The 20704-nt window shown below is 58.3% G+C and overlaps 1 protein-coding gene across 3 annotated transcripts; it reads right to left on the minus strand.

The window, feature by feature from the left end:
- Nucleotides 1–387: 387 nt before the first annotated feature.
- Nucleotides 388–20006, minus strand: FAM131C (family with sequence similarity 131 member C). 3 transcript variants are annotated; one of them, XM_067721490.1, is made up of 7 exons: nt 19775–20004; nt 6420–6535; nt 5500–5535; nt 5141–5234; nt 2458–2640; nt 2081–2191; nt 388–1261 (listed from the first exon to the last, which is right to left on the minus strand). In XM_067721490.1, exons 1-7 carry the CDS (start codon nt 19794–19796, stop codon nt 993–995), a joined length of 831 nt encoding a protein of 276 aa, XP_067577591.1. In that variant the 5' UTR covers nt 19797–20004; the 3' UTR covers nt 388–992. The 3 variants fall into 3 exon arrangements, with proteins under 3 accessions (XP_067577591.1, XP_067577601.1, XP_067577598.1); XM_067721500.1 differs by lacking the exon at nt 19775–20004 and adding an exon at nt 5768–5850; XM_067721497.1 differs by lacking the exon at nt 5500–5535 and having other exon boundaries at nt 19775–20006.
- Nucleotides 20007–20704: the final 698 nt, after the last annotated feature.

The raw sequence follows: 20704 nt of genomic DNA on the forward strand, positions 1-20704 counted from the left end.
GGGCCTTGCAGGCCTGGGGCCTGGTTTCCCACGCCTCCTCATGTCCCCCTTCCCGGCAGTGAGTTATGAAAGCAGGTTCCCACCAGGTCTTATGATGCCTGTCGTCATGTGTGAGCACGACCCTGTGGCCCAGTTTCCCTCACTCCAGCAGCCTCAGCCTCCTCCTTGGCTGAGCCAGGGTTGACACAGCGGGGTCCCCACGTGTGGTTCCTTGGAGAGTCCACAGAGCCTTAAGCATCCTCCACGGGGACCCTCCTGGCTGCTGGCAGCAGGTTGACCAGCTGTCTGTGTATTTTGGGGGTAGGGGCCCTCTCCAAAGTCCTTCTAGAGCTCCCCCCGCCAGGGCCTGAGGACATGCCGTCCCCAGCAGAGACCAGGCCAAGTTCCTCCAGGGTGAATCCACCACTTTAATGTCTTCAGAGAACCTTCAGGGAGATGGGAGGAGAGAGCAAGGATGGGGGAGCAGGGCACCAGGGAGCAGATCCAGAGAGTGACGGACAGACAGACACTCCAGAGACAGAATCCTCGTGAAGAGCACTAAGGAGCAGATGTTAGGTACCCCAAGAGGCCACCCCGCCTCTGGTGGGGGGCAGGAGCACAGAGGGGAGGGGCGAGGAACCGAGCCCTGGGGTCGAGGCGGGTCTCCCAGGCCCCTCCGCGGTTGTCTGCCTGGGAACCTGGCTGTTGGCCCCTCTGGGCGGCCTGCCTGCTGTCTGCTGAGAGTCCTTGAGCTCGCTGATGGCAGAAACTGCAGGGGAAGGTGCCCGCCTGAGCCAAGTAAAGAGGGAGAAGGGGATTACGGCTCCCACTGCGGGGGGCAGGTCCACAGAGGCACGGAATGGTCCCCAAGGAATGCTGGCCCCCATCCCTGCCGCACCCACCCCGTGCCTGCCCTGAGGGGTCAAGAGATGCCCAGCCAGACCCTGGTGTCCTGATACACCTGGGCTTCCCACCAGGCAAGGTCATGGCGTGAGCAGGCTCCGGCCCCCGCCTCAGTTATAGAACACCTCGTCCTCCTCCGAGAGGGAGCCACTGTCCACCGACGGGAGGGAGCCCTGCAGGCGGGCCCCACCCTCGGGCCCCGGGGCCCCCAGGAGCCGCTGCCAGCGCTGCTGTTCGGGGCTGGGGGGCTGCGGGCCAGAGGCTATGGTGGGGGGCTCGTCAGATGAGGGCCATCCATCGGGGGAGGAGAAGGCCAGAAGACTGTCATCCTGCGAGGGGACACTCAGAAGACTGTCCTGAAGGTAGATGCTCTCCAGGTCTGGAAAAGCAGCAGGGGTGTGGGGGTGAGGAAAGGAGTTCAGAAGACCCGGCTCCACACCCTCTCCGGGAGTGTGAGGCAGGGAGAGGGGCAGAAGACCTGCCTCCAAATCTGGCTTTGTCACTGCCAAGCTGTGTGACCTTGGTCACGTCACTGAACCTCTCTGAGCCCCAGTTTCTCCCTCGGGGGGTGACAGGGTGGTGGTGGCAGTGGCAGTGAGCAGAATAGTTAAGAGCAGGCTCTGGAGCCAGAGCCCTCAAATCCCTCTGCGCTCTGAGAAGTGGGACAGCCAGCGCTCTTCCCAGGCCTCCACTCCCTTCCCTGCCCTCACTGTCGCCGGGAGGAGCAGATGAGATAGTGGGTGCAGGTGCCACCTAGGACCCAGGCTCCCTGAAGCCCTCGGTAGTAACCTGGGGTCCTAGAAAGGTGTTAAGGCTCAGATCCTGGCTCTGATGCCTGTAGCTGTGTAATCTGAGGTGAGTGTCTTGATGCCTCCGTTTCCCTCATTTGTAAAATGGAGGTAACAGCACCTACTTCCTAGAGCTGTCATAAGAATAAAGTGAAATAACACATGTAAAGCACTTAGCACAGTGAGCACTTAATTCATGTTATCTATCTGTCTATCATCTATCTTTCTCTCCTTTATGCTCGCGGCACTCCTTGGGCAATGGGCAGGGCAAGGATCACCAGCCCCATTTTTCAGATGAAGAAAAACTAAGGCTGAGGGACAGAGGGGCTTGTCTGAGGTCACAGGGCAGAGCGGGCACGCGGCCCCAGCTCTGCCACACCCAGCCCACCCTGGCGCCCGCCGGGCTGTACCCTGTAGCTGGATGACGTCCTGGGGGCTGTTCTCTGGGGGCAGCTCCTCGTCGTCCAGCGAGGACCAGGCACTCAGTGTGGCCTCCGTGATGGCAAACTGCTCGGCAACCCCTGTAGGGGATGGACCCGGCTCAGCAGGGGCACGGGCAGAGGGTGTGGGGGGCCTCCGGTGCCAGGTCAGGCTGGCACCAGACACTGCCTTTGGGGCTGCCCATCCATGCCCGGGCACGCTGATCAGCATGTGCCCACCAATGCCCCGGCCACCCCATGGCATTATTCTTGCCTGCCCAGACGATGCCCAGGTGGTGACCCTGGGTCCCCTAAGGACTACAGCCCCAGCCAGTCCCCGTCCCCAAGCTCCCCCTCCGCCCTCTGACCTGCAGCAAAGCGGGCCTCGCGCAGCTCATCTGGGAGGCAGCAGTAATGCTCGTCCTCGGCTGTGGACAACTCCCAGCCTGAGCGCTGGGCACTCCAGCCCTTCCACTCGATGAGGTGGGCCACGCGGCCACGTGCCATGGCCGTGGGCTTTGTGATGTGGTCCTTGATGCTCTGCACCACTCCTGGGGCAATTGAGGGCAGCTGAGTGATGGCTCTGACCCAAGGCCCAGCTCAGGGCCCCACCCCCAATACCCCAGGCCCTCCAGTACCTCAGGGCAATCCAATGGCCTGTACCGCACATCCATTCAGCGCCCCGTCCTCTCCCAGTGCCCTGCGTCTGCAAAACCCACACCCACAGAGCCTGTACCTGTCCAGTTCCTCCCGCCAGGACAATGCCTCGTGCCCGTTGCCCGCCTGCCCCGCGCCCTCCCACAGCCTGAGGCCCTCTCACGGAGATGCTCCCCACACATCTGCAGGCCCCACGCCCCCCGCCGTGTCCTGCTTCCAGTCAATGCTCCTGCCCACCTGGCGCTTCTTCTCCAGACCTGTCACACCCTTCATTCCCTCTGTGACCAAGTTTATACCCTTCTGCTCAAGGAGATTCACTCAAGGATCCATTCAAGACCCACCCAGCCCTCCCTGTATCCATTAGTTAACAAGTTCCAAGAGAGAGCAGCTCCTGTGCCTAGGACACTGCCCGCTCAGCTGAGGGTGAGACCTGTAGCAGGCAGGGAAGGCTTCCTGGAAGAGGTAGACTGGAGTCCAGCTTGGAAGGCAGCTTGAGTTGGATAAACAGAGGCAAGACTGGAGGCTATTCCAGAGATGAGAAGAGGATGAAGGCATAGAAGAGTCTGGCATGGTTCCAGGACCACTGGGGACAAGACATGGGGCAACACGAGGAGCAGGGAGGCAGGAGAGGCTGGGAAGCCCAACAGGGGCCAGACCGGGGGCTCAGTGAGCCAGACTGAGGGTGCCACTGTTCTTCTTAGAGCAATGGGGAGCCATAGCAGGGTAATGAGCAAGAGAGTGACAAGCCAGACCTGTCGTTTAGGAAGAACATTAGGGGCCATTTAGAAGAGGATTAGGGGCCAAGGGTGGAGACAGGGGGACATTAGGGGCCATTGAAGGGATCCAGCAAGAGACAGGACAGGGCTGGGCAGATGGGGAGGAGGGCCTGGAGGGGTTCTTGTGAGTAGACCGGTCGGATGTGGAAGATGATAGATAGAAGGTTGGCAAGAATGATTCGGCATCTCCTTTAACCCAGGCTGAGAACTCAGATCTGGGAGTCACTGGTCCCAGAAGCCATGACGTGAGAAGCAGCAATATTTAAGAAAGAAAGGCATCCATGAAGGAAACTGAGACATAAAGCTCTGGGGAAATGGGAAAGATGGAGGTGGAAAGAAGGGGGAGACCCCCCCCACAGGTTGGGGAGTGCTGGCAACCAGAGAAGGTTTCTGGAGGCGGTGGTTCAGTGGCCCCCCGAGGCGCAGGTGAGGTGGAGGGAAGGGGTTTCAGGTGGAGGGAACGACAGGGGCAAATGTGCGGGGGCAGCAAGGGCCCCCTGGGGAGCTGTGAGGGATGTAAAGAATGGGAGCCTGAGGATCAAGGAGCAAAGCTGCGAGCAGAGGCTGGCCGGCTGAGAAGAGCCGGCGCTGTGGTCAACGCGGGGCAGATGCCGTGCTGGTCCGGCGTGCCCACCCCCTGCCGCTGCAGGTGCTGCTGCCGGCTCACACCTGTGCCCTTCTTGGGAGCCTTGCCCTTAGCTGATGGGAGCTGCCTCACCCAGAGGTGCTCGGAAGGTGGCAGCCAGTGATGGACCGATGGAGGAGTAACATGAAACCAGCCACCTTGGGACTTCCCTGGTGGCGCAGTGGTTAAGAATCCGCCTGCCAATGCGGGGGACATGGGTTCGAGCCCTGGTCCAGAAAGATCCCACATGCCGCGGAGCAACTAAGCCCGCGAGCCACAACTACTGAGCCCGCGTGCCACAACTACTGAAGCCCGCGCGCCTAGAGCCCACGCTCCACAAAGAAGAGTGGCCCCCACTCACGCAACTAGAGAAAGCCCGTGCACAGCAGTGAAGACCTAACACAGCCAAAACAAACAAACAAATACATTTATAAAAACAAAACCCAGCCACCTCGCCCCAAAGTGCCATGAATTCTGCGGTGCAAGTCATGCTCCTGTGCTCCCCATGGGATCAGGCTGAGAAAGACAAGACTTCCGCAGCTACACCTCTGCTGAGCTCCCTCCCCTGCCCTGTCCTGCTGCCCTTGCTCCCTACAGGCTTCCTCCGGGAATAACCTCTCAGGAAATCACTAGCACAATTCCCCTCTTGGGCTCTGCTTCTAGGGAATCTGACCCAAGTTGGCACGAGGGCAGGTTTCATGTGCTGCAGAGAAGCAGGGAGACCACAGCTGGCAGACACCTGGAAAACTGGGGCCATCCCCTCAGAACTTGTGGAGGACCCAACAATTTAACCCATGGTGGGGTCGGGGGCGGGGTGGGGTGGGCAGGAGCCCTACGTCCTGCAGAGCTCAGCGCGGAGCCTGGCATTTAGAAAATGCTGAATCCAGCAGGGCCGCGTCCCTCCAGCTGCAATTCAGCTTTGACCTTCCCACCGCCAGGGCCTGGGGGTTGCTGTGCGAACTTCCAGGACAGGAGAGGGCAGCTGGAGCTTACCCACGAGGGACGAGGTGGCCAGGGCTGCCACGTTGTAGTTGCTGGAGCAGGATCTGGAGTCGGACAGGTAGCCGTTGGTGGTCTGGAAGCACCTCTGGAGAAACAGGGGTCGGGGGTGAGCAGGGTGGGGCAGACCTGCAAGATGATTTCCCCCCACCCCTCCCATCCCCATTACGCACCCTCCCCACATCCTCTGGCCATCTTGCCACTCCTCCACAGGACCATCCCCAGCCCTGTTTCCATCAGGCCCCCCTCCCCCAGGGCTGGCAGCCCTGTGTGCCCAGGCTGGGCCCAGCAGAGGGAGGGGCAATGGTGTCAGCTGGGGCTGGCTAGACTGGGGGATGGGCAAGTGCACTGACCTGCCAAGGATCCCAACAGAAATCCATCTGTTTGTCCTAAAACAAGAGGAGAAAGAGGAACAGGCAGGGTCTGGCCCACTGCGCCAGCAGATGGCGCGAATCCTGGAGCCCTGGCTGGTGGTGTGGGTCAGCCTTCTGGTCGCCCCTGAGGTCGGGGTCTGCCTATTCATGGGTCATGCCCTGGTGTCCCCTGGCATGCAGAGAGAGGAGCGGGGGGTGCAATGATGGCTCTGCCAGGAGACGCAGTGGGTTAGGGGATAGATCAGACCTGGGCTGGCCTTTGACTCTGCCACTTCCACCTGGGTATCCTTGGACTAGTGACTTAACATCTCAGAACATCAGCTTCGTCCTCTGTAAAATGGTAACAATGCCATTTATCTCACAGGTTGTGCTGAAGCGTAAATGACATAACGTAGGCAAAGTGCCTAGCACGACGCTTAGCATGTGGTATGTGCTCAAAAAAAAAAAAAAAAAAAAGGGTAATTATATCAACTGGTAGGTTCAAGCCACAACCTCTGGGGCAAAGATGGAAATTATGCACGGGATTTGCGGCCCTAGCAAGATCGTCCTGATCTACCTGGACTGAGAATTCCATTCCTGTACTCTCCAGCTGGAGTGCAGGCTGCTAAGGAGTCCGTGGGCTGGTAACAGAACATCTAATCTGCAAGGCTGAGTTAACTTGGGTGGGAAGCCCTTCAGCGTGGGACTCTCTTTTCTAAATAGGTCTGGTCCAGTCCCTGATGCCCAGCCCAATTCAGACCTTCATCCAGCTGAATACCAACCCTGAGGGGTAGCGGCCAAGTTCGGCAGGGACAGAGGAGGCTGAGATGGTTTCTGCTCCCTGTGGGGAGCTGTAGGGCACAGCCCAGGAACCAGGGCATACGTGGGGGTGAAGGTGGGGACGAAGCGTGACCAGTTACCTTGCCAATGACATGGTCTGGAGCCATGATGGGTGGGCGGCTGGAGGGCGAGTCTGGGCTCAGGGGGGCCGTGCCCTGGGGCATGGGGCAGTCCTTGTGGGAACTTGTGAGCAAATCTGGAAAAAAGAAAGACAAGGAACTTAGAAAAGCCCAGAGCTCTCTTGCTCACGAAGCTTGTTCAAGCCAGTCCTGAGAGATGGGCGTTGCTATATTATTACATCATTTCGTAGAAAACAGACTCAAGCTCACAGCAGGTGAGGAGTCCAGCCAGATCCCCTCAGTGGGGGTTACTTGCCCCCTGCTTGTTACTCCATTTGCACTAATTCTAGTACCCACACTCCAGCAATTTTTTGACCTCACGGAGACCTCCAATCCACTTATTCTACCTTCCACTAACTCCTCATGTCCTCACTTCCCTCCTGGCCCAGCTAAGACTTACTGGCGCATCCTACAAGCTCTCCTTTGCAGACGCCCTTAACTCTCTTAACCCTGTTTAGTCTAACCCTCTGCCTGCTTCGTGCCTGGACCCTTCGAGCTGCACGTCGCTGGGGAAAGTCACGGGCGTCATGTTAAACCGGCGCCTGCCAGCCTCACACAGCCCGCTACCCAAGGATCCTTCTAGGTTTCTGATTCCTGCTAGTTTGCGTCCTGCGAGGTTGACTACCTCATCCTCTTTCCTTCTTGAACTCCCAACACTGACACCCCTGCTGCTCCCCGGACCTTGCTGCTGGCTTCTCTCCAGCCCTCAATGCAACCCAGGAGCCATCAGAAGGCATCACCCCACTCTCTCCACCTCAAATCATTGCCCTGCCCGCATGCCACATCGTCTGCTTTCCTTCTTGTGACAAAGGAATAACTGTCCCCGCTGGGTCCAAGACCAGTCCCTCCCCGCCCCCGCCCCCCGGGGGTCTGGGCTCCGTCTCTGCCCTCCCTCCAGGGCAGGCTTCTGTGCTTTCTCGTGTTGCCTGTGTTCCCTCCCGACCAAGCCAGTCCATCAGCGTGGCACGGGCTGCAATGCCTCGCGGCCCAGGGACTCTTGCCAGCATCCCCTCTCCTCTCTTCTGCCTCATGGAGTCCCGTCACCTCTGGGCCAGCCCCCAGCCCCCTCTCTTCCCCCCTTTAAAGACCTACTCCCAGCCCCTGCTTCCCTCTACTCCGTGCTCACTCCTCTGTCCCCTTCGTGGCCAGACTTGTGTCCGACCTCTACTTCCCATCTTTTCCCATTTTCTCCTCCGCCTGTCCCAACCAGCCTTTCATGAGACAGCCCTTGGCAAGTGGCCAGAATCCTGCACGCGCGGGGTTGGGGGGGCGGCAACTTCAGCGGCCCCATCTTCGGTGGCCACCCAGGAGGCACAAGGGTGTCGCCCATCCCTCCTTCCCTCTCCAGCCACACCCTTCTCCCGGCTTCCCTCCCACGTCCATGGCACTCTTCTTCATCCTCCCTCACTGCTCATCCCCTGAGCCCACCCCACCGCTCCATCCCGCGCCCCTTGCCTCCCTTCTCTCTCTCCCAAGAGATCTCACCCATATGAGGCTGACACCCACATTTACACCTCCAGCCCCGACTCTTTGCTTGAGCTCTTGAATGAGTTTCCAGCTCCCTACATGGGTGCCCAACAGGCATCTCAAGCAAACCCCGGGCAAAATGGAACTTGCAAACCTGAGTCCACCTTCCTTTACTTCCCCAATTCTAGAAAATGATGCAATGGTCCGCCCAGCTGTACCAACAAAAAATCCAGGAGCTTTCTGGGTGTCCTGCTTTCCCCACCTCTCCCCAACAACCCCATCCAATCACCCAGCAAGTCCCACTGGCTCTCTCTCAGAGCTCCATTCCAGATTTATCCTTCTCCATACCCGCCACTGTTCCCCTGGTGGGACCCATCACCTTCTCTCACCAACAGTCACCTGCTTCCCCTCCTGGCCCTGCCATCCACTCTCTACCCAGCAGCACAGGGACATTGCATTCCAGGTCAGACTGTCTTCACCTGCCCTGGCTTCCTTGCATCGCACTTTAGGAGAAGAGCCAGCCCCTCACCTCGGCCTTCAGGGCCGTACACGTCAGCTTGCCCACTCCTGACCTCAGTCCTCTGCCCGCCCCCTCGCTCACTGTTTCGGCCACTCTGGCCTCCTTACTGCTCCTCCAATGGCCAAGCTTGTTCTTTGGCCTTGCTGTCCCCTCCCCTGTGCCTGGAACACTCTCTCCCCAGATCTTCCTGAACCTCATCATCCAGGACTCAGCTCAAGAGAGCCCTTCCCTGGCCACGCTGTTCAATGTGGCCCTCCCTGTCCCCATGCCGGCCACCAGTCATCACCCTCTGATATTTTTGTTTATTTAAGAGTCCGACCGCTCTCCCCACAACGAAAGTGAGCACCTTGAGCACGGAGACCATGGCAACCCTGCTCAGCGCTCTGCGTCTTAGAGCCCCGCCTGCACTTAGTAGGTGCTCTGTAAACATCTGTGGGGATGATGTCCACCTTTATTACAGCATTTAGCACAGGATGTCTGGTAAAATTATTTATGTGTGTGGTGGGGGCGGGGCAGGCATCGGCCTGCCCCTGATGCATCCCCAGGGCCCACCACACTGTAAGTTCACAGTCCTTGCTGAGGGAATGAACACCTTGACCTGAGCAACTGGAATTGCTGGACTGAATCGTTGGGCCAAATTGAAGAGGACTCCTCCACCCCCCACCCCCCCAGGATGACAGAGAACACCATGATCATTCATTTGATTCATGCATTTAGTTACTCTTCCATTCACTGAAAAGTATTAGCTGAGCACCTACTATGCGCCTGGGGACACAATGGTGAAGAAGACAGAGGTGGTTTCTGCCCTCATGGAGCTGACGTTCTAGTGAGGGAGAGAGACTATTAACCGAAAACTCACAAATGAGTCAGACCCATTAGGAAACAATAATAGCTATGAAGGAAAAAATGACAGCGTAAGTGGGAGAGGCTAGAGAGGGCTTCTCAGAGCTGAGGCCTGAGCATCAGGAAAAGCCCTGTTATGTCCAGATCTGGGGGATGATCGTTCATTCATTCATTCATGCATTCATTCATCCATCCATCCATCCATCCATTCCTTCACCCGCTGAGCACCCATCTACTGGACGTCTACACTGTGCAAGCACCTGGGTACAAGGTAGGATTAACTCCATCCCTGCCCTCGGGGAGCTCCCAGTTTGATGCAGGAACACCTCCCCCGCAGAGCCCCTCATTCAAACACAAGGCTGAGCCAGGGGAACAGCAGTACCAGAGGACCGCTCTGCTTTCTACATTCTCCTTTCTCAGTGTGATGGCAGAGCCCCCACCTTGACCTAGAGAGGAAGGAATCTGTGGCTCAACCTGACAGGTGAGGAAACTGAGGCACAGATGGAGAAGCCACTAGCCCCAGGCACACAGTCAGTCGCCGGCAGTCAGGACCTGAGTCCTGTGGGTCTGACGCCGAGGTTCACTCTCTTCCAAAGCACAAAAAGAGTTTTGATGAGCTCAGGGTGGGGGTTGGGGGCTGCGCAGGAGAGCTGATGGCAGGGAGTTGGCCAGGAGGTAGGCGGTCCAGGAGAGCTGGGGATGGTGGTGCGGGAAGACGGTGGGGACGGCGCGGGTGGGCGGGGCTTGCACGAAGCCATGGGGTCTGGAAGGAGTCGGCCAGGAGCAGAAGCGTCTGGGCTGCCACAGGGAGGGGTCCCTCTGCGGGACACTGGTCCCAGCCTGCAGCCTATCCAGCCCTGGGCACTGGCTCCCACCACCCCTTTCTGGCTTGGGCCAGCGCGGGCAGAGGCGGAGGAGCTGACGGCATGGAAGCCGACGGGGCTTCCTGGAAGAAGCTGAGGCCAGGGAGGGTCTGAGGCTGGAGATGAGAGACGTCAGGCAACCCCAGAGACGGGGCTGGGGGCGCCACTGGTGGATGGAGGAGAGTGGGCTGAACTGGAGACTCGGGGTACAAGGGAGGGAAGAACTGGGTGGCAGGGGACGGTGTGGCTGCTGCACCCAATCCCCCAGATCCCGGTGGATCTGTTTCTCCCGATTTTGTGCACCCACAGCCCCCTCCCCACGTACTTTGCTTCCAACAGGCAGCACCTGAGGCTCTTTCTAGGCGGGCTGCCCGCGGGCAACTGGGCTGAAACTGAGAAGTGATGCTGCTCCCACCGGAGCGGCCCTTAGCCCATGACTGGAGGGGCAGGACCCCAGGTCCTCTGTTTTGGGTGGGAAAACACTGAGCTTCACTTTCATCCCAGAGTTCCCTGTGGGATTAGGCGGAAACCACCCCCCGCAGGACGACAGACACCCTTTCCTGGCTGCATCTCCTCTGCCTCACTCTCTCCACTCCTGTACTGGTTTCCTCTCTAAGATTTCCTTCACATTCCAGCTGTACCCACTCACACTCCAGCTGTACCCCCATCCCCGTTTCAGGGTCTGCTCCTGAGGAACTGCTCCTAAGACAGCTGGGTGAGGCTCTGGTGCCAGACTGCCCGGTTCAAATCCTGGGTCTGCCCTTTATGACCGTGGGACCTTGAACAAGTGACTTTGCCTCTCCAAGCCTCTACTTCCACATCTGTAAAATGGGCAGCTGAGGGGGACTGCTCCTGTTCCTCAGGAATTGTCTACCAGGATCCAAACTGAGAACCAAGACGCTTTGAGGGCCCCGCTTTTGAAGAAAGTCGCTGTCAGGGGGTGGAGGCGGGATGGGGGTAGCAGACGCTCTCTTCAAAGTGGCTGAAACCGGCTCTGCTACCCCAGCCGTCAACCCCCTTCTGACTCTGACTACCTATTTCTCCCCACGGGGGCTCCCAGAGACTCCCCTGCAGAAATCTGGGAAGCTTGCAAAGGGGAACATTGTGTTGTCAAGGGTCAAGGAGATACTGAGGAAGGGGCCAGGTTTAAGCCTTGCTCCGCCCAAGGCTCCGTTTTTGCTCCATTCGTGAGCAGTCCCCTAAGAGGGCTGCTTGCAGGCAAGAGGACCCCAGCCCCAAGAGGCTGCAGGGTGGATCACTTTAGGGGGAAAAGGGAATTCGGCAGGGAATGCAAGAGGTCAAATCAGGTCAGATCTCCCACAACATGGGCTCTATAGTGGGGAGCCCCTCCCGCCGCCACCATGGCTCCCCAGAGAATTCACACGTGCTAACCCGAGAGACCCTGGCCCCCCTCCCACCTCATGTCCCTCCTCTCCTCCTCTCTCACTCCAACACACTCCTGCCTCAGGGCCTTTGCACTGCCCGTTTGTTCCTTTTCTCCATCTGGGACTCTCCTGCCACCTACAGGTTCACTCCCTCCCTCCGTTCATGTCTCTGCTCAAATGTTACAACCTCAGCGAGGCCTCCCCCAACCATCTTATTTAATATGACACCCGACTCTTTCTATCCCTTCACCCTGTTTTACACCCATCACTCCACAATGTGTGTGTCTGTTTCCTTGTTCATGGTTTCTCACTGGAACATGAGCTCTGTGAGGACTGGGACCTGGTGTTATTTGCTACGTTAGTCCCAGCACCTGCCTAGGGCCTGGCACATAGTAGGTGCTCATTAAACATTTGTTGTAAGAATGAATATTTGCTTGCCTACAACACAGAGGCTTCATCGCTGAGCCAGTGGTAGCCAAGGGAGACCACTAGAGCTCCAGATAAATACAAATGTCTAGGCCATTTTTTCTCAAGTTCCTCATGCCAGACCCCACCATGTCAGAGAAGAAAGGGACCCAGAGAGGAGAGGGAGGCCTGCAGAGTAAAGAGCAGCCAGCCATGGCCGACGGGGAGAAGGAGAGGGTCAGACGGGGTGCGAGATGCAAGTTGTCATCCAAACTGGGTGGACTGGACTTATTGTCCAGAAGAGGCTAGAGAGTTCTGGAATCTGCCCGAAGGCTGTTACGGGTGGGCAGGTCAGGGAGGTTCAAGTGAGACTGTCTGGAGAGGGGACTGGAGAAAAGGACAGTGGAGCCAGGTTAAGCCCCCACCCGCTGAATCCACAGCTCAGTGACCCGGGTGCTAAGAACAGCGAGGGCAGCGTGGGATCATGGGGGCTAAGCCGTGCACCCCATAGTGTCCAATACATCTTGCTCTTTATGCCCAGTCCTGGCTGTGTGACCCTGACAGAGTCCTGCCCCGCTCCGGGCATCAGAGTTTCCATGTGTGCAAAGGCAACGTTCCAGGTCCCTCAAAGGTGGTGTTCAAACCAGGGGCGCAAAAAAAAAAAAATTAAAAAAAAAAAACAAAAAAACCAGGGGCGCATCCTTTAGTGGGTCAAGCAAGCAATTTACTAGGTCATATTTTAAAAGAATGAAGTAGAATTGAGTAGAATAGAAAACATCAGAACCCACTGCAGAGACAGGCTAAGTCTTATTTCACGAAGCCTCTGTTTAAATTGCACAGACACACATGTGTGCACCTGTGTGTGTACTGGATTACGATGCGAAATAATTTATTCTTATGGGTCCAGTCAAAAAAGTTTGAAAGTCGCACTCTTAAGGTGCCAGCGTGCACAAGCTGGGGCCTCCAAGGTGGAGACAGGGTGATGCTGGCTACAGACTACCCCTGGGAACTCTGAAGGGTGAGGGAATATCTCCAGGCCCCTGCCCATCGCCCGAAGCTGTTTTAGAACTCTGCAACCACAGGCCAGGGAGCAAGGGGAGCTGGCAGGTGATGTCCAAGGCCTGGAGGGACGTGACTTGAACAAAGTGATCTGTCGACGTGGTGGCGGACGTGGGCTCCTGGCTCCCAGCCCCCTCCCCAGCTTTCCTGCCCCCCACCTCAGCGGGGGTGCAGGCGCCTCTGCCAAAGCTGCCTTCTCCCCTGAGGACTTTGGCCCCGTGATGTCACAGACTGGTTGCTATGGAGACGTCAGGTAATGAACCAGCCCAGGGTGAAATCACAGGCTGCTTTTCGCCCAGCTGGGACTGGCAGCCACGTCACCACCGGCAACTGGAAAAACACAGCTTTCATGTGGGGTGGGGGCTGGGGGATAGCCTGAGGAGACCCCTAGCCTCTGCTCCTGTGGGCACCTTCCTCTCCCAAGGGAGCTGTGGAGATACCCCCCCCTTTCCCAGTCCACACCCTACTTCCCCGAACTCAAGGTCTGAGGCTCCTTCTGACTGCCCCCCTCACCCACCTGCCCTGGCCACAGAAGTGACGGGCCTCTGGTTGCCACGGCAGCCTGGACGGGGCCACCCTGATCCTTCAAAGAGAGGGGTGTCATCTAGATGTCCCCTCCATCCCTCTGCCTTCAACCGGAGCTTCCCTGCGAACCAAGGATGCTTCCTGCCTTCCCATGCCAGCTCCTCAACCTGCTAGAGTCCAGCCACCCGAGCAGATCCTCCTGATGTTTCACCTAAACCCCCCTGGCTGCAAATGCTCCCACACTGGTTTTCTCTGCTCGTTCCTTGGGTGCGTCTGCAACACTACCACCCAGATTCTTCTCACTTCCTTCCCAGTCGTCCAGCCTCTTGAGCTGTTCCTTGGTGCCTATGTCCCAGCCCACTTGTCATCGTGGCTGCCACCTCCCCCAAAGTGTCTCCCAGGGCTCCACACCCCGGGAGGACATAGTGGTTCCAGGCTTAACCTTGCTCTTTCTCAGCAGCCCAGAGAGGGCAGACCTCCTCTTGAAAGCACACAGTAAACTGAGCAGCAGTCGAAGCCCCTTGTGATGACCCTCCCTGGACAGTCACGGGCCTCCCCACTAAGCTTCTTGGGACCCCTGCGGCCAAGGACACGATGCGGTCCTCCAGCCATCTGCACCCTAGGTGTGTGCCGCGCAGCTGTAACATGCCAGGTTCCTGCCTTGCACCGAAGACAGCACAGCGGGCAAGGCCTTCCTTGCACAGTCCCTGCCCTGGGTTTAAATCCTGGCTTTTCACTGTCAGCTCCAGGGCTGTGCGCCTGTGACGCGGCCCCTGGGAGCCTCAGGGTTCTCATCTGTGAAATGAGAATACTGGCGGGTGGCCGTGAGGATGAAGCACTCCATAAACGACAGCGGCTCTGTCCCCCCTCTCCTCCAAGACCTCACATCCTCTTTCTGGACCCTGGGACAGATCTCAGGCACCACTCCTCTGGTCCTTCCCCAGGGCTGGAGCTTGCCCTGGGGGACTCTGCAGACGGAGGCCACCAAGGGTGAGTCCTTGTGAGTCACTGCCATGGCCGCAGTCCGTCCCTCTGAACTTGGCAGTGGCCTGGCCTTTAGGAGACAAAGTGCCCCCCGCCCCCCAGGACACAGATTTACAGGTCACCAGGTCCATGTCCACGGCAGTAGCTCCATAAGTGAGTCGATACAACTCAGAGCTGCCCAAAGGGGTCCCTTTCCATGTTCTCTTCAGGACTTTCCACACATCCTAGCTCCTTTTTACTCCCTCTGCCATCTGTGGCCCAACTTCTTTGAACACCCTGATCTAGCCTCACCTCCTCCAGGCAGCCTGCCTAGATTGTCTTCAGATGTATTAGGCTATTACCTTACCAGCAGCCCTAATGGGCAAAGTCTGGCATACAGTGATTTGCTTGCACTGTTTATTGAACACCTACTATGTGTCAAGTACTATCCTAGGCCTTTCGATCCATTATCTCTGATTCAATCTTAATAACAACCCAGCAAAGTAGGTACTGTTATGCCCATTTTACATATGGGGAAACTGAGGCTCAGAGAGGTTAAATCACCTCTGCAAGGTCACCTACTAGTAAGTGGCAGAAATGAGGTTCAAACCTAGGCCAGTCTGAAACGCCAAAGCTTGTGCTCCAACCACTGACCAGCGCTGATCTCCTGAGAGGGTCCTCAGGCTGTTTTTCCACCTGTGTGTCCGGCCTCCCCCACTAGACAATTCCAAGGGCAAGGCTGTGTCTCCCTCCTCAGACTGTGAGCTTCTAAATGGCAAGGCCGATGGGGGCGGGGGATGAATTGGGAGATTGGGATTGACATATATACACTATTGATACTATGTATAAAATAGATAACTAATGAGAACATACTGTATAGACAGGGAACTCTACTCAATGCTCTGTGGTGACCTAAATGGGAAGGAAATCCAAAAAAGAGGGGATATATGTATACGTATAGCTGATTCACTTTGCTGTACAGCAAAAACTAACACAACAGTGTAAAGCAACTATACTCCAATAAAAATTTTTTTAAAAAGGGGGGGCAAGGCCCCATCTACCCCTTCCTCAGTCTCTCCACCGTGCCCAGGGGGACTCTGCTCACGGCTCTGCTAGGGCCAAGGTGAGACGGGCCTTGGGGGCTGGGAATGGAGGGGTCACAGTCAGCGGGCCTGAGTACTGGGGGTGGTTCTGGTCGGCTCCTTTAGAGCTTGTGCCTCCTCCCAGACATAATCAGATGCCTGGCCTTCCAGAAGGAACTCCTCGGTCTCCAGTTTCTGCTCTCACCACCCGCCAGTGCCCGGTGCACTAGACCCAGGCGGGAGGTGCGGGGGGTGGGGGTGGGGCAAGAGGCTGATGGGTTGGCCTGGAGGAGTGGGCTGGGGCGGAAAGGGACAGGCAGAGAGGCTCCGGAGCCAGGGGCATGGGATGGGCACTGAGAGACCCGGAGCTGGACAGAGCGGGGTAGACAGATTGCTCTGTACAGATTGTCACCATCGGTGGTAGCAAAGCCCAAACCGAATGCTAACACTGGAGTTATTCCAGAGGGCTGAATTTCTCGAGCGTTGGCCACACGCTCAGTACCTCCCTCCATGTGGGGACATGAGAAAGCAAAGGGCAGGTGTTCCGTGCTCAGGCTCTGGGATCCTGGATCCCAGACAGTCCTGGATTCAAATCCTGCCTCTCTGTGTTCTGGCTGTGTGACCTCAGGTAAGACCCTTCCCATCTCTGAGCCCTACATCCCCCCTCCAGGGCTGAATGAGGACTAACGAGGCCAGGTGAGTGATGCCTCAGGCAGCGCAGGATAAGCAGCCAACAAATGGTGGCTTAAAAATAGATAATGAACACAAAATAGCCTCCAGAAGCAGCCTTTGTTGCCTTAATCTGGTCCCAATCACTTTCCCCCATGTTCTCAGCACCTCAAATGCTTGTTTCTTTTCCCATGAGGCAGGACGGTGCCCTGAAGCCTCCGTAGCTTGCCCTTTCCCAGCCAAGAGAGGGTCTGGATTAGCTGTCTACACGGAAGGGTAATAATAAGAATTAAAGTGACAGCTAACACAGTATTTACTACATGCCAGGTACTGGTCTGAGTGCTTTACGTGAATTAAGTCATTTAATCCCCTCCCAGTAACTCGAAGATGTCAATACCAGTGTTATTCCCATTTTACAGACGAGAACACTGAGATACATATACAAGGTTAAGTAACTTGCTGAGGTCACAAAGCTAGTGGATGGCGGAGCAGGGATGCGAACCCAGGCTAGCCGGCTCCAGAGTCCACACTCTTTTTTTAAAAAAATTAATTAATTTACTTTTGGCTGCGTTGGGTCTTCGTTGCTGCATGCGAGCTTTCTCTAGTTGCGGCGAGTGGGGGCTACTCTTCGTTGTGGTGCATGGGCTCTAGGCGTGCAGGATTCAGTACTTGTGGTGCATGGGCTTAGTTGCTCCGTCACATGTGGGATCTTCCCGGACCAGGGCTCTACCCGTGTCCCCTGCATTGGCAGGCGGATTCTTAACCACTGTGCCACCAGGGAAGTCCCAGAGTCTGCACTCTTAGCCTCCCAGGCCTGGCTCGCAGAAGCTAACTGCTGCCCAGTGCTGGGATGGGGTGGCTCTCCCAGGTGTGGCTTGCACCTGGGGTTTGGCTGGGGTGGCCCCCGTTGCACGTGGGCTCTGGACTTGGTATGGGCGTCAGCAGGAGGTCAGCAATTCCTGGCCTGGCTGCAGGTTGAGCCCTTGACACAGGGAAGTGCTTCAAGTAACAGGGCTGTTGTTAGCAACTGGTGCAGGTGTGGAGACCCAGAGGCTCGTGGGGGCTCCAGCTGGCAGCTGGAGAGGAGTAGGACAGCCCGGCCCTGGGTCCGAGGGCTGGCTGTGTGGTGCAGAGGACAAGGGCCCAGGCTCCAGAGTCAGCGTGACTGGTTTCAAGTCCTGCTTCTGCTCTTTCTTTCTTTCCTTCTCCCTTTCTCTCTCCCTTGGTTCTTTCAAAATATTTATTTATTTATTTTTGGCTGCATCGGGTCTTAGTTGCGGCATGCGGGATCTTTCACTGTGGCACGCGGGCTTCTCTCTAGTTGTGGCGCGAGGGCTTAGTTGCCCTGCAGCATGTGGGATCTTACTTCCTTGACCAGGGATTGAACCTGTGTTCCCTGCATTGGAAGGCGGATTCTTAACCACTGGACCACCAGGGAAGCCCTGCTCTTTCTTAGCTATGCAGCCTCGGGCTCTGCTCAGTTTCCCTGCTTGTAAAAATGGGGACTGTGATAGTATAAGACCCCAAGTTAGCTAGTTGCGCCTTGAATGTTCCCACCAGTACTCGGTAAGCCGTAAGCACTCTGGGAGCATTAGTGATGACTAGAGGGGTGGGTGGCCTCCACTTAGTGGTTTGGTCACCCAGAACCCGGAGTACTGGGATGACGGCTGTCCTCTGCTGAAGTGGTCTCACACCTTCTTTACGGGCATCCAACTCGCCTGCGTGCATGTTGAGACTGGAAGTAGGCCGACCCCTCAGGACGGGGACAAGGTCAGAATACACAACGGGGAGCCCAAGCCACTGAAGGAAGGGTGGAGAAGACCCATCTCAGGCCAGTGTGACCTCAGACAGGCAGGGCAGAGGGTTCCAGCACCAGGTATGGGGTAGCAGCCAGAGGACCTGGGTCCCAGCCCCAATCCTGGCACCACCTGGCAGCCTGACCTTGGTCTGCAGGTCACAGGCAAGTCCACCTGGGGCTGGGCCTCCAGCACCTGGCACAGGATGGCCAAGTGATGGGGGAGGGACACAGTCAACAAGGAAACTCCAGATCCCCAACACCTGGAGCCTGCCCAGAGCCTTCGAGGTTTCTGCAGACACACTGAGAGCCTGTGGGTTCTGAAGAACACGAAATACTCTTCACTCTTAATACCACCTTCCCCTCTGGCCAGGCTGTAGGCGTCAGAGCACATGCTGTGCTGGGCTCACCGCCTCTGGGTGCCCAGCATGTATACAGTGCCTGGCACACAGTAGGTGTCATGCTAACAGCAGCTTAATGAATAAATAAGTGAATGAACCTTACGCAGCCTAAGCCCCACCCAGGATCCCAGCCCCGACACCCTCCTGAGACACCCTAAGCCACTTACCTGAATGTCCCACATGGACTTGTGGGCAGAGCCCCACAGAGGCCAGAGGATGGGGGGAGGGGACAAGGTCCCCTCCAGAACCTGCCCAGCCCCTCCCCAAGGCCTGGGCATCCCTCCACACCTGAGTAAGCTACTGGGGGTGATGGGTGGGGTGGCAGCCCCCCAAGGCCATGGTTGGAGTCAGTGGATTGGGCTTCAGCCTGCAGAGCTGGAGCCAAGGCCTCAGTCACCCCCTCACCTCACCCCCCCCAACTGGTCCCACTGTGGGGTGAAGTTACCAGGGTGGGAGAGTGACCCAGCCAGCCTCTTCTACAATGCTGCTCAGCAGCCTGTCGGGAAACTGATGGTGGGGAGGGTTCCAAAGACCCATCTGCCCACCCCCCCTGCTCTGTGTAGAAGTCCCTGCCACCCCCAAACCTCCCCCCACCCAGGGCAGCTCTCTCAGGCTCCCTGGGGACCACCTTGGGGAGAGCCATGGAGCTCAGGCACAGAAGGAGAGTGGGATAGTGCCCAAAGGCCCAGGGGTTACTGGGAACATCAGCTGTCTCTGTCCCTTCCTGTCCCCTGACCGAGGATGGGGGTGGGGCTGAGGAGTTAGGGATGAGGGTGGGGGAAGGGGAACCTCCTTTATAACCTGTTCATCTCCATTAACCCCTTGCTGCCAATGGGGTTCAGGGTCTCTGAAGACAGGGGCATGGGGTAAGGGGACAGAGTGGGGACACTGAACTACTAAGGCCTGTGTCTTGCGGGGTGTGGGAAGGAGGGTCAGCTTGCTCTCCTGGTGCCCCGCAGTGACCCCAGAGAAGCCAGGAGCAAGCAGAAGCCTCCGTCCCTTCCGAGGCACACGGCAGGGGGTGTGTGGCTGCCTGCTGGAAAGGAAGCGACCCTGCTTCTGCCGCCTGGTGCGGTGTGGGTCTAAGCGGGGCTGGGGATGCGGTGACCTCCCCACGCTCTCTCTCCGCGCTGCTACCCCCCCCACAACGCCCTGTCCCCCTTGGGGCACCGTGTCCCCTGGGGCTCGGCGGGGGTGGGGTGCGGCCGGCCGGGAAGGGCGGGTCGTCCCCACTACCCCCACCGAGGTTCTTTGGAGCGGCCGAGGGGACGTGCGCGCGTCCCCGGCGCGGGGCCCCGGACGCCCGATGTCCTTCCCTTACGGTCCGCGGCCCCCTCACCTCGCGACACGCAGGAGCCCATCACGGGGCCGCGGGGCCGGGCCGCTGCGCCTTGGGTGCGCCGGGCCGCCGGGCGCTCATGTCTCCTCGGGCTCGGGGCTCACGCGCGGCGCTGGCGCAGCGGAAGCGCGGACGAGCGGAGAAGGGGCCGGGGCTCCGCTCGCCTCAGCCGCCGCTCCCGCCGGGTCGTCCACGCCAACGCCGCCGCCGCCGCCGCCGCCGCCGCGCCCGGCTCGCCTCGCGCCGCCGCCTCGCGAGCCGCGCCCGCCCCTGCCAGACGCGGGCAGCACGGCGGGCGGGGCGGCCCCGCGGAGCGCTCGCCCGGAGCCCCGAGCCCCGAGCGCGGAGCCCGCGAGGCCGCTCCGCCCCCAGCGCGCCCGCCGCCTGCAGACCTGTTGCAACAGCCCGGCCGGGGGGTGACGGCGGGGTAAGCAGGAGCCCGGCGGGGGGCGGGGGGAGGGGAAGGGGAGCCAGAGGGGGAACTTCTGGCCCTCCCGCCTCCCGCGCCACTAGGCGACAGGGGCTGAAGGTCAGGGAGGAGGGCGGTGGGGGCGGGGAGATTCCGGCATTTGGGGCACAACCTGGCCGAGCGCAGTAAAAACAATTCCATTGTACCCATTTTGCAGGGGAAGAAACAGGCTCACGGAGGTCGGATGCCTCGCCTGAGGTCCCTTAGCTGTGAGGGACATCGACTTTTGACCATCAGCTTCTCAGTGGGGTGACGGCGGCCCAGGCTGGGGATACAGAGGGTGGGGATGGTGTACCAGTGGCCTCACTGACGGATGAGAGTTAAACTTCACTCCACGGGGTCAGGCGGGTGAGAGGCCTGGGCTCTCTCAGCCCTGCACCTGCCGTCCGATGGGGCCACAGTGGCCCATCTGATCACTCACACTCTCTCACGTACCTACTCACGAACACATGTGTGTACGC

Source organism: Pseudorca crassidens, chromosome 2 (genome assembly GCF_039906515.1).
Source record: "Pseudorca crassidens isolate mPseCra1 chromosome 2, mPseCra1.hap1, whole genome shotgun sequence".
Lineage (NCBI taxonomy): Eukaryota > Metazoa > Chordata > Mammalia > Artiodactyla > Delphinidae > Pseudorca > Pseudorca crassidens.

Bases quoted from the DNA above. Each gene is read 5' to 3' on its own strand.
- FAM131C (XM_067721490.1), bottom strand. From the start codon at position 19,796: ATGGGCTCCTGCGTGTCGCGAG. The intron at 5,536-6,419 runs GTAACTGGTCAC...CTCTTGTTTTAG, and splicing joins CAGACCATGTCATTGGCAAG to GACAAACAGATGGATTTCTG. The intron at 1,262-2,080 runs GTACAGCCCGGC...CTGCTTTTCCAG, and splicing joins GGACGTCATCCAGCTACAGG to ACCTGGAGAGCATCTACCTT.